At 44.7% G+C, this 15,538-nt stretch overlaps 1 protein-coding gene across 1 annotated transcript in view; it reads right to left on the reverse strand.

The window, feature by feature from the left end:
• CNTNAP2 (contactin associated protein-like 2) overlaps positions 1 to 15,538 on the reverse strand; it is a 909,256-nt gene that overhangs the window by 172,099 nt on the left and 721,619 nt on the right. Inside the window, exon 10 of the mRNA XM_010843889.1 lies at positions 4,395 to 4,631. Coding sequence (XP_010842191.1) covers positions 4,395 to 4,631 — 237 coding nt within the window. The remainder of the gene's footprint in view (positions 1 to 4,394; positions 4,632 to 15,538) is intronic.

Raw genomic sequence — 15,538 nt, forward strand, 5'->3', positions numbered from 1 at the left:
ATCTCCCGAGTGAATTAAAGCAGTTATAAGGGAATGCTCTTTTATTGGCTGCAGCAAATAATGTGCCTAACAGATTTATTCTCCCCTGGCCATCATCACTGCCATCAGCAAACACTCACAGAGCACCTGCTCTAGGGCCTTTCATCTCGCTGGGAAGACAGGACGCATGTATAACAGAGACGGGAAACCACACAGACCACTGAAAGCCAACAAATGACAGCGAAAGTAAGCGTGATCGAAGTTGAAAGGAAGGCGCGGTCATGGAAAGGAGGCGAGACTTGATCTGAGTCCAGAATGAAAGGCAGATAGGAAGCTACAGAGGAAGATGGAGCTTTTCCAGACAAGGGAAATGGAGTGGGCACCTGGGCAAACATCCCTGGGGTGCTTGCGGAGTAGAGAGTTCCCGGAAAAGGAAGTGTAAGGATGTGTGGCCTCAATATGTTGGAAACTGTAGATTCAATCAGTGGGCTCTGGATAACTACTGCTAACACACGCACACACACACACACACACACACACACACACACACACACACGTGTGTGTGTGTATTATTGTTGTTCAGTGGTTAAGCCGTGTCCAACTCTTTGCAACCCCATAGACTATAGCACGAAAGGCTTGCCTGTCCTTCGCTGTCTCCTGGAGTTTGCTCAGACTCAAGTCCATTGAGTTGGTGATTACCATCCAATCGTCTCATCCCCTGTCGTCCCCTTCTCCTCCTGCCCTCAATCTTTCTTAGCAACAGGGTCTTTTTCCAATGAATCAGTTCTTCACATCACGTGGCCAAAGTATTGGAGCATCAGCTTTAGCATCAGTCCTTCCAATGAACATTAAGGGTTGATTTCCTTTAGGATCTACTATGCACGCATGTGTACAGTGCATTACACTCAATAACTCATTTGACTTTCACAACACTGCTCTGGGGGAGTCACTGTGTTACAGATGAGGAAACTGAGGCTCGGTGTGGCTTGTGACTATTCCAGACCCAACAGTCTGCAAACACAGGAGCAGAATTAAAGTCCAGACATTCTGGTTCTGCACCCTGAGCTCTCACCCAGGAGCCTGGTGGGTCCTGATGGAAGGTGGGGGGACTAGGGACCCCTCCTGTGGCTCCTGTTTGGTAGGGGTGCTGTGTGTGAAGGAAGACCTTTTCTGGCTGAGGAGGATGGGGTGGCTGGGAGCAGAGTGATGGTGGGAACAGAGCCTCCTGGACATGTGTTGAGGTGTATCTACCCCGAGGAGGGGCCCCAGGGTACCAGAAGCAGGCTCCCCTTAGGCCTTGGCGGACTTGCAGGAGGAGAGGGTGGCTGGAGCCCCTGGGCAGGTGGCCTCCCAAATACAACCTCATCCATCTGCCCAGGTGCCATTCACATACGTGCCATGTGTGCTGTGACACGGGTTGGGAAGCACTGAATCAGAAGACATTTGCCAGGAGGATAGCAGGGGGAAGTGAAGGAGGGGCCGCTCGGGAAGGACACGGTTAGAACAGGACCCACAGGACTCATTGGGAATAGACCCACAGGAGGGGGAAGGACAGAGTGGTCATGATGACACAAGGCTGTGTGTTCCATGTCTGAGATGCAGCAGTACCATCAGGACCAGGGGGGCAGGCAGGTTCCAGGAGCATTGACAGCAATGCAGCTCCCAACATGTCAAGTTTGAGAGATGCAAGGGCATTTAGTTAAGACTTCTTATTTTATTTATTACTTTCTTTTTTGGATATTTTGGCTTAGTCCTTATCGATTTCTTTTTCCTGAATGAGTTCCTCAAATTTGTCTAGCTTCAAATCTCAATTCATAAAATATGCAGTATTTGGAGTGTGAAAAAGCCAATTTCCAGCAACAATTGAGGATGGCCTTGCAACCCCTCAAGAGAAGTTGACTGTCTATACTTTGCAAATGCCCTGTGTGTTCTAGAGATCTCTACAGCAGAGAAAGAGCGCTGGAGAACTCTGGATCCGGGTTTAGGAACACCAGTTGGTTGTGCCATCACTGGCCAAGTGTGCAAATAACTGAACCTCTCTGTACTCCACTCTATCACCTGCAGGAAGAGGGTAGAGTGGACTCCACCTTATAGAGTATGTGCTCTCGGGAATTCATGCATTTGAAACACAATATAGCTTCGGGCTTCCTTACATGGGAGTCATTAATATGGAAACATCAGTCAAAGCCTTTGCATGTGACGAACGCCCATAAACACACACATGAGTGCTTGCAGGGCCTGGTGTAGGCTGTGGGGCAGGAGTTACTGGAGAGGGTTGGGACCAGATGGGAACGCAGTGGTAGCTTGAGGAGCAGACAGTACAGTGTCTACTGGGGCATGTTCATGACATTCTTGAAGAGCTAGAGCTGAGAGGCAGCCTCCCTGCCCACCAAGGAGAGCTTGGGACATGAGGGTGGAGAACGCCAGTGGATTAAACAGCGATTTAATCTGATGCAGAAGAAAGAATGTGTGAAATCCTGGAGAGCAGGAATTGCATGCTTTTCTGCTTCTTTACTTCCTGATTTTACTCACTATTTTTCTCTGGTGAGAACAGTGGCAGTTGCTTAGTAAGAGCATCTCACATACGTAGAAAGTATTACCTGGGAGAAACAAGTCAGCTATTGAAACAGACATACTTTGTGCTCACATCATTGTCTTTTTTTCTATCCATCTTTTTATAGAGCTAAATCAATATTGGGGCTGCCCTGGTGGCTCAGATGGTTAAGAATCTGCCTGCAATGTGTGAGACCAGGGTTTTATCCCTGGGTTGAGAAGATCCTTTGGAGAAGGGTATGACAACCCGTTCTAGTATTCTTGTCTGGAGAGTTCCATGGACAGAGGAGCCTGGCTGATATTGTATAGTCAAGGCTTTTTCATGTCTTTACTTCACTCTTCACAAATATTTTTCTTAATGGATACATAGTATCTCATAAACAGTGACTCCCTTTGACTAACCATTTTACTAAAATTGAACTTCTAGGTCCTCACCAATTCTTACTATCATAAATAACATTATAAACTATGATGAACATCTTTATGCTGAATCTTTGTCTGATTTTTGGCTTATTTCTTCAGAATTAATTTCTGAAAGGGAAAATCCTAAGGAATTTTTTTTTTTCCCCATCTATCTTTCAAACCTAGTGGCTCAGCTCCTAAAGAATCTGGTTGCAGTGTGGGAGACTTGGGTTTGATCTCTGGATTGGGAAGATCCCCTGGAGAAAGGAACAGCTACCCAGTCCAGTATTCTGGCCTGGAGAATTCCATGGACTGTATAGTCCACAGAGTTGCAAAGAGTTGGACATGACTGAGTGACTTTCACTTTCAAGCTGAACTGGGTTAATAAGAATCATTATTAGAGTGAAAAAGTTGGCTTAAAGCCCAACATTCAGAAAACGAAGATCATGGCATCTGGTACCATCACTTCGTGGGAAATAGATGGGGAAACAGTATCAGACTTTATTTTTTGGGGTTCCAAAATCACTGCAGATGGTGACTGCAGCCATGAAATTAAAAGACGCTTACTCCTTGGAAGGAAAGTTATGACCAACCTAGATAGCATATTGAAAAGCAGAGACATTACTTTGCCAACAAAGGTCCGTCTAGTCAAGGGTATGGTTTTTCCAGTGGTCATGTATGGATGTGAGAGTTGGACTGTGAAGAAGGCTGAGTGCCGAAGAACTGATGCTTTTGAACTGAGGTGTTGGAGAAGAGTCTTGAGAGTCCCTTGGACTGCAAGGAGATCCAACCAGTCCATTCGGAAGGAGATTGGTTCTGGGATTTCTTTGGAAGGAATGATGCTAAAGCTGAAACTCCAGTACTTTGGCCACCTCATGCGAAGAGTTGACTCACTGGAAAAGACTCTGATGCTAGGAGGGATTGGGGGCAGGAGGAGAAGGGGACGACAGAGTATGAGATGGCCGGATGGCATCACTGACTCGATGGACGTGAGTCTGAGTGAACTCCAGGAGTTGGTGATGGACAGGGAGGCCTGGCCTGCTGCGATTCATGGGGTCGAAAAGAGTCGGACATGACTGAGCGAATGAACTGATTAGATCCTATGGAAGAAAAATCTTGGTATTTAAGATGCTATGACCCTGGAAGCTGTCCAGGGAGGCTGCAGAGCTTTTGTCACCAAAGAGCAAGACCACAGAGAGGCAGCCTCCATGTCTACAACCTGTTCAGTGTCCCTGGGAAATGAGAGACACGTGCTCCTTGACACACCCGAACATTTTCATTTGTAAGAGAGATCGTAAAGCTTCAAGGGTCTTAGAGCTCCTGTTTTCAGAGAGGAAATGGGCTCCTGGGGGTTGGTGTGTATGTGCCTTACAACCGGTTAGCTGTCTCCTAGAGACCGACCATAAGCTCATTTGTCCCCCAACACTGAACGTCAGAAGGCTAGGGATCCTGGCTCTTACCGGTGGGTTTGACGAGCGCCGCCAGGAAGTCGGTGGTGAAGGAGCTGACATAGAGGAGGATGCAGGGCGCCTTGGTGGTGCTGAAGCTGAAGCGGATCTCCTCGCCCGCCAGGTCTGGGGCTCCATTCTGCGGGTCTGGAGAGTTCTCCGATCTGCTGCCCGAATCCCGGGTCCCAATCCCCGGCGCCTGGAAGTTATACCGCAGCCACATCCCCTCTTCAAAAAACGCACCCACATCTGTCGAAAAGAAAAGAGGAAATGGCAAGATGAGGAGTCGGATGGTGACACCGCCTGCAACTTAACCTGGGCAGACGGTGAGCTCTGTCGTGGCCACAACGGCCGTTCCTGGAGGGTGGACCGACTCCAGGAGGGCGATCAGACTGGGAAAATGTCTAAGCAGAAGGATGTTATTTCATCAACATGAACACCCCACCAAAATAGAAAAAGCACATAACAGAGTATAGCAATCTGTCACCTTAAAACTGTAATAGTAAAATTAAGAGATGTAAATCATACCAGGAAAAAAAAATACTTCACATTTAGTACTTAGACTAAATAATTTAGGTTGAAGAGTGATGCTGAGAATAAAGTGAGACCTGGGTTCCATCACTGGGTCAGGAAGATACCCTGCAGAAGGAAATGGCAACCCACTCCAGTACTCTTGCCTGGAGAAACCCATGGACAGAGGAGCCTGGCGGGCTATAGTCCATAAGGTCACAAAGAGTCGGACACGACTGAGCAACTAACACTTTCACACTTTCACTACTTGACTGTTAGGGAACTGTTGACCAAAACCACCTGCCTTGGCCAGGCGCACCTGCCCGAGTTGTCTCACAACAGGAGGTCCCGATACGGAACACCGTGCTGCCCCTGAAAACTAACCAGGCGAATTTGGTGGGGACGGGGGTGGGTGGGCGAAAGAGGGAGGAGGCAAGCAGCCTCCCAGACTCCTTCTTGCTGGAATCCACCTTGCTGAGTGATGCACACGCCACCAAGGAGGGCCCTTAGTCAGAACAAATACTGACCGAGCCAGATGACTGGCAAGAGACAACCTGGGAATTCACACCGTGACCATAAAACCTGAGACCACAGGCCACGTGGCGGAGCAGGCCTGGGTTCCCTGACCCTGCTTCTGTCTGCCCAGGGGCCCCTTCCCAGTAAGGTCTGTTTTGTTGGTATGTGCATCTCGTCGGACAGTTCATTTCCAAGTGTTAGACGACAGCCCACTCTCTGGCCCCAGAAGTCCCTGTTCCCTAACAGTAAATCAAGGTGCTCATGGGCAGAGACGGGAGTTGCTTTGGAGGTTCACCCAGGAAAGTCCCGGAACCCTGATGACACCTTGGGAGGCTTTGGGTATTGTGTTCAAAACCACAAGACCTGAAATTACAGGGAACTGCGTTCAAATCCAGTGCTGCCATTAATTGCTTATATGGCTTTAGGAGAAGTCATTTAGCCAGCTTCACTAGGTTTCAGGATTTTATATGTGGAAGTGTTAGTCACTCAGTCGTGTCTGACTCTTTGCGACCCCATGGACTATAGCTTGCCAGGCTCCTCTGTCCATGGAATTCTCCAGACAAGAATACTGGAGTGGGTAGCCATTCCCTTCAAACTCGAGTCTCCTTCATTGCAGGCAGATTCTTTACTGTCTGAGCCACGAGGGTAGCCCTTTATATGTGAAAGGTAGGTAATTAGGAGAGAATTACAAGAGATAAAGTAATTAACACATAATAAATAGTACCTATTATTATTATTATGGCGATGATCATTTCAAGGCAGATCATGAAGGGGAATGGGGCAAGATAGGGATTTTGGATAAACAAACCAAAAATATGCCACCGAGAATACTTTCTGGCGTATTTTGGAGTCATCGTTAGGAAGCTTTATGAGTTCACATCTGTTTTGGAGGAAGGGATACACCATACTTACAAGAGCTGCTCTGAAACTGTGTCCGTCGTAACCCGAGTGTCAGAGCAGCTGGGGGGTGCTGAGAACCAGTTAGAGTTCCAAGTGGCAGATTTATAGTGATCATTTCATTGTTTCAGATCGTTTTAAGGAAATGGCAAATCAGGGCACTGTGATTTCATTTAGGAAAATAATACACCCATCCCTTCTGAATGAATGACTAAAATTACACTAACTTCACAAGCTCCAAATCACGTCTTTTCCCCAATTAAATGATCAAAAGGTATTGATTTAGAATGCTTGATTTAAGGGTTTATACTGATATGAGATTGTTTAATTTTTGATACTCATGTTTTTGGATGGAAAAAAATGATAAATTTGGTGTCTAGTTATTCTAATATTCTAAGATTCTTATGAAAGACTTACTGAATTATGCTTCTCAAAAATTTGAAACACATTACCTCATCTGTAGGTTTAGGTTCATAAAGGTTATGGAGACCTTGAAGCAGACAAGTAATTCTGTCTTAATCATTTCTTGGTCCTCAAAACAGATCATATGTAAACTACCCTTGAATGTGGAAAGTATGTCTGGAAACATTTAAAATAAAATCCACATTCATACACCCCAGAAAAATACCACACAGGTTTTCTTCCCTCTGTCCAACCAAATCCCTGATGTTTACAGCAGGAAAAACAAACAAACAAACAAAACAGCTGGCACCCAGCCCTCTTATTAAATTGTTTCTCATCTTTTTCCCCTTCAAGTTCTATTCCTTTTGCCTTTTCACTTAGGATAAGTTTTGCAACCTGTATTTTTAAAATAGACGTGACTTGTTTTGTTCTCTAACTTTCCCAGGAGGATCCAGAATTGAAAAAGTCCCCAGCTCACTGATGGGTTCTTTCCCAAAAGTTTATCAGTAGCTTGCAACTTGGAACTATTTCCCCATAGAAACAGCGTTTGCAGTGATGGTTTGCCAGGAGAGTCTACAAATGCTGAATCCCTCTGGATGGATAAGAAGAGATAATTGCAGAGTGTCACTCTGTATTAGGAATTAAAGCAGAAACAACAGCAGCAACAAACGTTGAGGTGTACTGTGAATGTGAGAACCCCAGGGGCCCAGGTTCCCACAAAACTTTCATCTAACTGATCCAGGGCTGTGCTGGTAAAGGGTACACCGGCAGCTCTCCTGGGGGGAGCCCTGGTTTGGTGTTCGCCTGTTCCCATGGTGTAAACACACCCACTTTGGCTGACTGCAAGCTGCCACTACGACGTCACTAACTCTGGAGCTGGGAAGAGACCTTCACAGTTGGTCTGCCTGCCACTGTGAACTGCCTCCATCCACAGTCACCGACCCAGTCATTCCAGCAAAATAGCTTTTCTGAGTCTCCATATTGGCAGTTGTCTTAGCTTAGGCTGCTAGAGCAGATTACCGTAATTGTGTGTCTTAAACTACAGAAACGGAAATCTACCCTCACGGATTTAGAGGCTATCAATCCAAGATCAAAGTGCTGGCTGATTTTGTTCCTGGTGAGAGTTCTCCTGGCTTGTAGGTACAATTTCTTGCCAAGTGCACACATGGGAGAGAGAGACAAATCTAGCTCTCAGGTCTGTTCTTCTAAAGGCACTAATCCCATTATAAAGGACCCACCCTCATGAACTCATCGAAGACTAATCATTGTCATCCCTCAGTATCCATGGGCTTTGCAAGTGGCCCTAGTGGTAAAGAATACACCTGTCAATGCAGGAGACATAAGATACTCAGGTCGGGAAGATCCTCGGAGTAGGAAATGGCAACCCATTCTACTATTATTGGCTGGAGAATCCCATGGACAGAGGAGCCTGGCAGGTTACAGTCCATGGGGTCACAAAGAGCTGGACATGACTGAGTGAGCAATGACTAACTCAAAATCCATAGAGGATTAACTCCAGGACTGCCCCCCTCCAATACCAAAATCCTTGGATGCTCAAGTCCTTTAAATAAAATGGCATTGTATTTGCATATTCCTGAATACTTTAAATCATCTCTAAGTTACTTATAATACCTAATATAAATGCTATAGTTATGTTATATATAAATGGTGGTGTGTTGATGGTGTACAGCAAACTCAAGTTTTGCTTTTTGGAACTTTCTGGAATTTTTTTCCCCTAATATTTTTGATCCGTGTTTGGTTGAATCCATGAATGTGGAACCTATAGGCACAAATGGCTGACTGTACCACCCATGGCCCCAGCTCCAAAACCATGGCATTGGGGCTTAGGGCTTCAACATGTGAAACTGGGCAGGATGCATACATTCAACCCGTCAATGCAGGCTTCCTTCTTTTTATCTCCTGCTACAAACACACTTTAATATTTGCTTCCTTCTTTCTGCCTTCTAAAGCTCTCTTCTACCTTATCCCGGCTACCCTGGATCTGGAAAGCTCTGTTCAGCCTCTATAAAATTTAGGAGAAATTTCTGCAGAACAGACACTGCCTCCCCAGCCTCAGGGTCATTAAACTCTTCCATGGCTGAATTCCACTGCTCAGAATGATCGCTCTCATTAACTGTTTTTTAATTAATCATCAAGTAAGAAAATGAAATGAATTTTATGTAGCTCTGCTCCTGGAGACCTTGGCTGCCACCCCTCTATGTGTATCCTGGTCCTGAATCAGGCCCGGTTCCTTCCAGGGCAATCTACAAGGTGCAGCTCTGTTTAAACTTACTTCCTGTTCTTCTCCCAAGGCCCCACTATCCTGAAATACAACCAGTTTTTCTCTTGGCCCTGTATTGGCAAAATCTACTTTTTCTCTCCAAGTGTACCACTCTGAATTTCCCTCTGGAATTTTTAAATTCTGTTTGTTTGATGTTTTCTTCAATTCACCATAATAATTTTGGGCCAACGACATTGGACCCAGATGGGTTAACGTTCACCTCTACTTATTCTGTCTCCCCAGGTGCATACATGTCTATTGTAGCCACTTTTCCACCATTCTTTCTAAAGGTCAGGTCACTGCCAGGTCAGTTTCTATGCAATAAGATTCAAGTGTTTGAATCCATACAAAGGAGAAAAACACCAAAGAAAAAATCTCCTACGTTTAGCCTGACTGGCATGTGCTTCCCACGAGACACAGGTATAAAGTTTATTACTGGAAACACATCAATAAACTATCTGGTCTATGAGTTGACTGTGTAGGAGCCGGGGGGCCATCTCACTTGGAGTTTAAGAGCCAAGAGCACTGAACAACTCTACTAGTGTCCTAAACAGGAAGACAGTCTGCCTCCAGAATTTCCAGGGTCGTGCTCCTAAAACCCGTAACAAGCGTCACTGGCATAAGTGGCAGTTAACAGGTTAGAATGCTTTTGGGAGATCGAGGGAGATGAAGATGCCACAGCAGCAAATTTCAGCTGAGACACGTGTATGGGATTACTGTGGTACAAGCAGAGGACGGGAATCAAAAGGTTGTGGGTTTTAGACCTGGTGTTGCCACCATACTTGACTCTATAACCCAGGTCAGGAAAATCATTGAATTGCTGTGGACTTTAAAACATGCCCATCTTTAAGATTGAGCCCATACTGATCCAGCTGGCACCCAGTCTTTTCCATATTTTCTTCAAATATTTATTAAGAGCTTTCTTTTAAGCCAGGCAGCTCTTTGAGACTTAATAGGCAGTAAATGACATTTAAGTTAATCACCAAAAACAACTGGGATGACCAGTGTAAGTCAAGATGGCTAAAATTCAGGGGAAGTGACTGGAAGAAGCTGGTGAAAAAGGGAGTGGCATGTCGAGGATTCTTTTGTATAGAAAGTAACAGGCAGCAGACTTAGAGAACAAACTCGTGGTTGTGGGTGCGGGGTAGGGGGTGGTGTGGAGCGGGATAGTTAGGGAGTTTGGTATGGTCATGGACACACTGCTATATTTTAAATGGATAACCAACAAGGACCTACAGTACAGCACATGGAACTCAATGTTACGTGCCAGCCTGGATGGGAAGGGAGTCTGGGGGAGAATGGATACATGTGTATGTATGGCTGAGTCCCTTTGATGTGAAATCCTCACAATATTGTCAGTTGGCTATATCCCAACAGAAAATTAAAAGTTCAAAAAATTAAAGGCCAAAAAGAAAGAAAGAAAGAAAGAAAGAAAGAAAAATAATGGGTGGCCCTGAAGGGTTTTAAGTAGAGTTGTATAAACTCTACTTTGGAGTTTTAAAAGATCATTCTGGGTGCAGTGCAGTGCAAGGATGGGGAAAGCGGAGAGCATGTCGCTCCTAAACTTAAATTTCCCTTTTCTTAACATCTGGGCTATCATTTGGGTGGGGAGTCACTAGAGCCATTTCAGAGAATCTGTGGATCTTCTGAAATTTCAGGCAAACGTGAGCAAATGTGTATGCACTTTTCGGGGGGGAGGGTTAATAGTTTTAATCAAATTTCATGACCCCAACTCAGAAATTTAAGGAGAAAATAATAAAAAGGAGTCCACTCATTAATTACTGTTGTTAAGCTGTGCTTGTGCCGCGCTGACTCAGCCCCTGGAATGCCCTGCCCTGCCCTGCCCTCATTGTCTGACCCTGCTCCTTCCCGGGCGCATCTCCCGAGCTCTGCTGTGGTCTCCCCTGGCTGGGTGACTGTTGTCCTCACCTCCACTTCCTCCTTATCACCTCCAGGCTGGTTCTCACTCACTGATCTGGTCAGGATACATGCCCATTTTTGCTATGAGCCTCATGCCACTCCCAGAGCTCCTCCAAGAGCCCCCCCAGCTGTCTGTCATAATTTCAGTCCAATACATGTAGCCTTGTTTGCTTTGAAACATTTCTTGGAATCTTACTCTGTGTTAGGCCCACGCTGATAACAAGAGCAAAGGTACCCAGACTTTTCCCCTAAAGGATCCACAGTCGGTTGGGAGACAGAGGAAACACACCAGGGAAAGGGAGCTTGAGGTTTAGAATCATGGAGTGTGGGGTCTCGGACAGTAGGAGGTGAGCGGGGCTCTCTCTGGGGCGGGTGATGGGAGGGCCGGAGGAGGCACTCAGAAGGGGACTCTGAGCCGGGTCCGGACAAGCGAGGGCATCTTGGTAAGACGCACAGGGTGGCCAGGGTGCTCCCGGGAAGGAAGAGATGGGCCTGATGAACAAGCTAGGAGGAATGCAGCTGCGTGGGGTCTGCAGCTTCGGTCCGAGTGTGGCGGCCTGCTGTGCTTTAGAAAGATTCGTCTGGGGCCAAGTCTCAGAGACGCTGATCTCATCATCTGCGGAAAGGCCCTGTTGTTATCTTTCAGGTATATTTCAACACCTCCTGGGAAGACACCGGTGTTAATCCATGTTATCAATGGAACCCCACTGAGGTAGTGGGGTCTAACTCGGTGCCAAGGGTGGGCTAACGGGTGCAAAAGAAGGCAGGAGAGGGGATGCAAAGGGTCTTGAGTCACTTGTTTTTAAAGATTTAGAAGAATGATATACTTCAAAATAATTTCAAATTTACAGAAAAATTTCTGATTAGTACAAAGAACTCCCCTATCCCACATATCCAGACTGCCTAACTTTTACTATTTCACCACATTTCTGTGAACACACGCATACATATAAGACACATACGTATACCCAGACATGGGCTTCCCTGGTGGCTCAGTGGTAAAGAACCCACCTGCCAATGTAGGAGATACAGGTTTGATGCCTGAGTCAGGAAGATCCCCTGGAGAAGGAAATTGCAACCCATTCCAGAGTACTTGCTTGGGAAATTCCATGGACAGAGGAGCCTGGAAGGCTGCAGTCCATGGGATCAAAAATGAGTCAGACATGACTTAGCGACTAAACAGCAACAATACATACACACATTGCCAGGCTCCTCTGTCTGGAATTTTTCAGGCAAGAATACTGGAGTGGGTTGCCATTTCTTTTCCAGACACACACACTCACACACAAACACTAATTCCTGAATCATTTGAGAGCAAGCTGAGTCAAGAAACCAATGTTAACACAACAATATTGTCCCATTTCTAGAAAAAAATGTATATACAGATACAAATACTTATATATACACAAATGGTTTTGGCATCATCTTGAGGCCTTGTACATGTATGTACATAAACATTTCCACAGAGAAAGATTTCTGCAAATAAGCAGGTAATATATGGGGTCCATCTGACCTCTTTCATCCTGGGAAGGAGGAGGGGGAGAGAAAGGGAAGGAAGGGGAGAGAAAGGGAAGGAGAGGAGGGACAAGGATGTGGGAGGCTGAACGTCTTAGTTACACATCTGGATCCTCACTAGAGGGTGAGCTTTTCACGGTGAAATTTGCCTGGTAGTCTCGGCCAGCCCCTGACCTCCAACAATAAATATTTTTTCATTGAGCTGAACTGAATTTGAATTTTTTAATAGCAACAGTATATTCTTTAACTAGTTGGTCCACACTGACCTTCCTTAGTTGAAAAATTTTGTCTCATTCCCTTTGTAAAGTGAGTTTCTTGAGAGAAATGCCATTCCATCAGCTGAGACATAATCATTGGTTAAAACAGAAGTTTGTTAACAAAAGTCTCATAAGATGCCTTTAGGATAATGTGTCCAAAAGAATTAAATGACTTATAGGTTAGGAGATGGTCTTGATTCCCACTGCTTTTTCTCCCTCTTATTAGCTTAATAAACAGGACATATTTTCATTTTTTGACCAATTGGTCATTTGCTTGGACAGTTTTAAAGGTCAGGTTGTCCCCAATCAAATGCCTCTTTTTATCTCTGCTCTGCGAACTTCATTGTTTGCTATGAAGCAAATGGCTGTTAGGAATTATATTATCTGTTTTTTTGTATATTTATTTACACACATAATTTGTGCCCGTTCCAGATATGAGGAACATTCTATTGATTATATTTATGCCTTAGCAAGTTGCTTCTTCTTTGCTCTAACACTGCACATCCCATACTTTCTTGCTTGCTCAGCTGATCTGAAGAGCCAAATAGAATTCTTGACCATAAGGTCCTTGAAGACAAGCACTGCTTCTAATTCATTGTTGTGGCTGCAGAATCTAGAGAAAGGAGGCGCTGTCAGAAAGTTTGTTGATTCAGTGAGTACACTTGCGAACAGGAGCCAGATAAATGTTTACATGCCACAAGGAGGTGGGCTTCCATGAATTCCTGCTATGCGTCAGTCACAATGGGCAGTTTTCAAATACTATCTAATTTAATTAAACAGCAACATTTTTGAGATGGATGCTAGCATCCTTATTTTACAGACAAGGTAACAGATCTTGGGGAGTAATTTGCCCAACATTACTCTTTTACTCAGAGAGGGAGGGTCAAATACAGACCTTTTAGACTTCAAATCCTGTTCTCTTTTCCTACTCCCCTGCCTTGCCTAACTTATGCAAGTTCTATTATATGTATTCATAGAAATTTACAAAGTAATTTGTTCACCAGCTTGTTTTCAGGAAGTTTAAAAGGAAACCGTCATGTAACCACTGAAGTTTATTACTCCAAACATAAAAATACAACTGACTCTTTAAGGTAATAAAATTCTGTTTCCTCTACCAGCTGAAACCTTAATAGGAAAGAACAACTAGAAAATCTGCAAATGACTGAATACTCAGGATGAGCTTTTGTTAACATTAAAATCATTTCTATTTTGATTTTAAAAAGCCACATCTGAAAGTCGTGGCTGATTGAGGGATTTGAGGAACTCACATATATATCTCCTGAAATCCAAAGCCATTCCCATTTGATGATTTTTTTTTTTAATGATAAAATGAGGGCATAGGACATCTCTGGTAGTCTAGTGGTTAAGAATCCACCTGCCAATACAGGGGACACAGGTTAGATAACTGGTCTGGGAAGATCCCACATGCTGTGAGGCAATTAAGCCCATGCACCTCAATTACTGAGCCTGAGCTCTGGAGCCCACGAGCCATGACTAATGAAGACTGTGCCAGAGCCCTAGAGCCTGTGCTCTGCAACAAGAGAAGCCACCACAAACAGAAGCCTGTGTACCACAGCTAGGGAGTAGCCCCTGCTAACTGCAACTACAGAAAGCCCGTGTGCAGCATCAAAGACCCAGCACAGTTGAAAATAAATTAAAAAAAAAAAGTAGAGCGCATTTTTTGAAACATAAGTTGTTTTCCTTGACCTAGGAAGCTCTATGGAATGACTTTGCTTATTATTCCTCCTTATCCCAGCCATTTTGTCTATGTGGCTACTTTATTGGGTATGTTAATTAAGCCTTGAGACATGTTGACATGTTCTACCCAGCCCTGATCTGTCCTTCAGCCAACAGAAACCATTCACAAATGGTCTGCCACCTTTAGAAGACACACCACACTATATAGGCAGCTTTAATGTGGGTTGATTATCCTGGATGGAGTCTCACTGGTCAGATGGGAAGTGGCCTCCTGTGAAAATGCTGATGGTTACATAGACAAGTGATTTAAAGAAACTCATCTAGGGCTGTTGTCTTGAATGTATGAAGTATTAGAAGCTAGTGGCGATCTACTTCATACCACACAAGAACTTGGTTATATCCCAGTACAGTTATCTTTATTTTCTTGGGCTCCAAAATCACTGTGGATGGTGACTGCAGCCATGAAATAAAAAGATGTTTGTTCCTTGGAAGGAAGGCAATGACAAACCTAGACAGCATTTTAAAAAGAAGAAACAACACTTTGCTGACAAAGGTTGGGATAGTCAAAGCTACGGTTTTTCCAGTAGTCATGTACAGATGTAGAATTGGACCACAAAGAAGGCTGAGCGCTGAAGAACTGATGCTTTTGAACAGTAGTGCTGGATAAGACTCTTGAGAGTCCCTTGGACAGCAATGAGATCAAACCAGTCTATCCTAAAGGAAATCAACCCTGAATATTCATTGGAAGGACTCATGTTAAAGCAGTTCTAATGAGATGGATGAAACTGGAACCTATTATATAGAGTGAAGTAAGCCAGAAAGAAAAACACCAATACAGTATACTAACGCATATATATGGAATTTAGAAAGATGGTAACAAAAACCCTGTGTACGAGACAGCAAAAGAGACACTGATGTATAGATCAGTCTTATGGACTCTATGGGAGAGGGAGAGGGTGGGAAGATTTGGGAGAATGGCATTGAAACATGTATAATATCATGTATGAAACAAGTCGCCAGTCCAGGTTCGATGCACGATACTGGATGCTTGGGGCTGGTGCACTGGGACGACCCAGAGGGAGGGTAGGGGAGGGAGGAGGGTTCAGGATGGGGAACACAGGTATACCTGTGGCGGATTCATTTCGATATTTGGCAAAACT

The sequence above is a fragment of the Bison bison genome, unplaced genomic scaffold, assembly GCF_000754665.1.
Source record: "Bison bison bison isolate TAMUID 2011002044 unplaced genomic scaffold, Bison_UMD1.0 scf7180017864191, whole genome shotgun sequence".
NCBI lineage: Eukaryota > Metazoa > Chordata > Mammalia > Artiodactyla > Bovidae > Bison > Bison bison.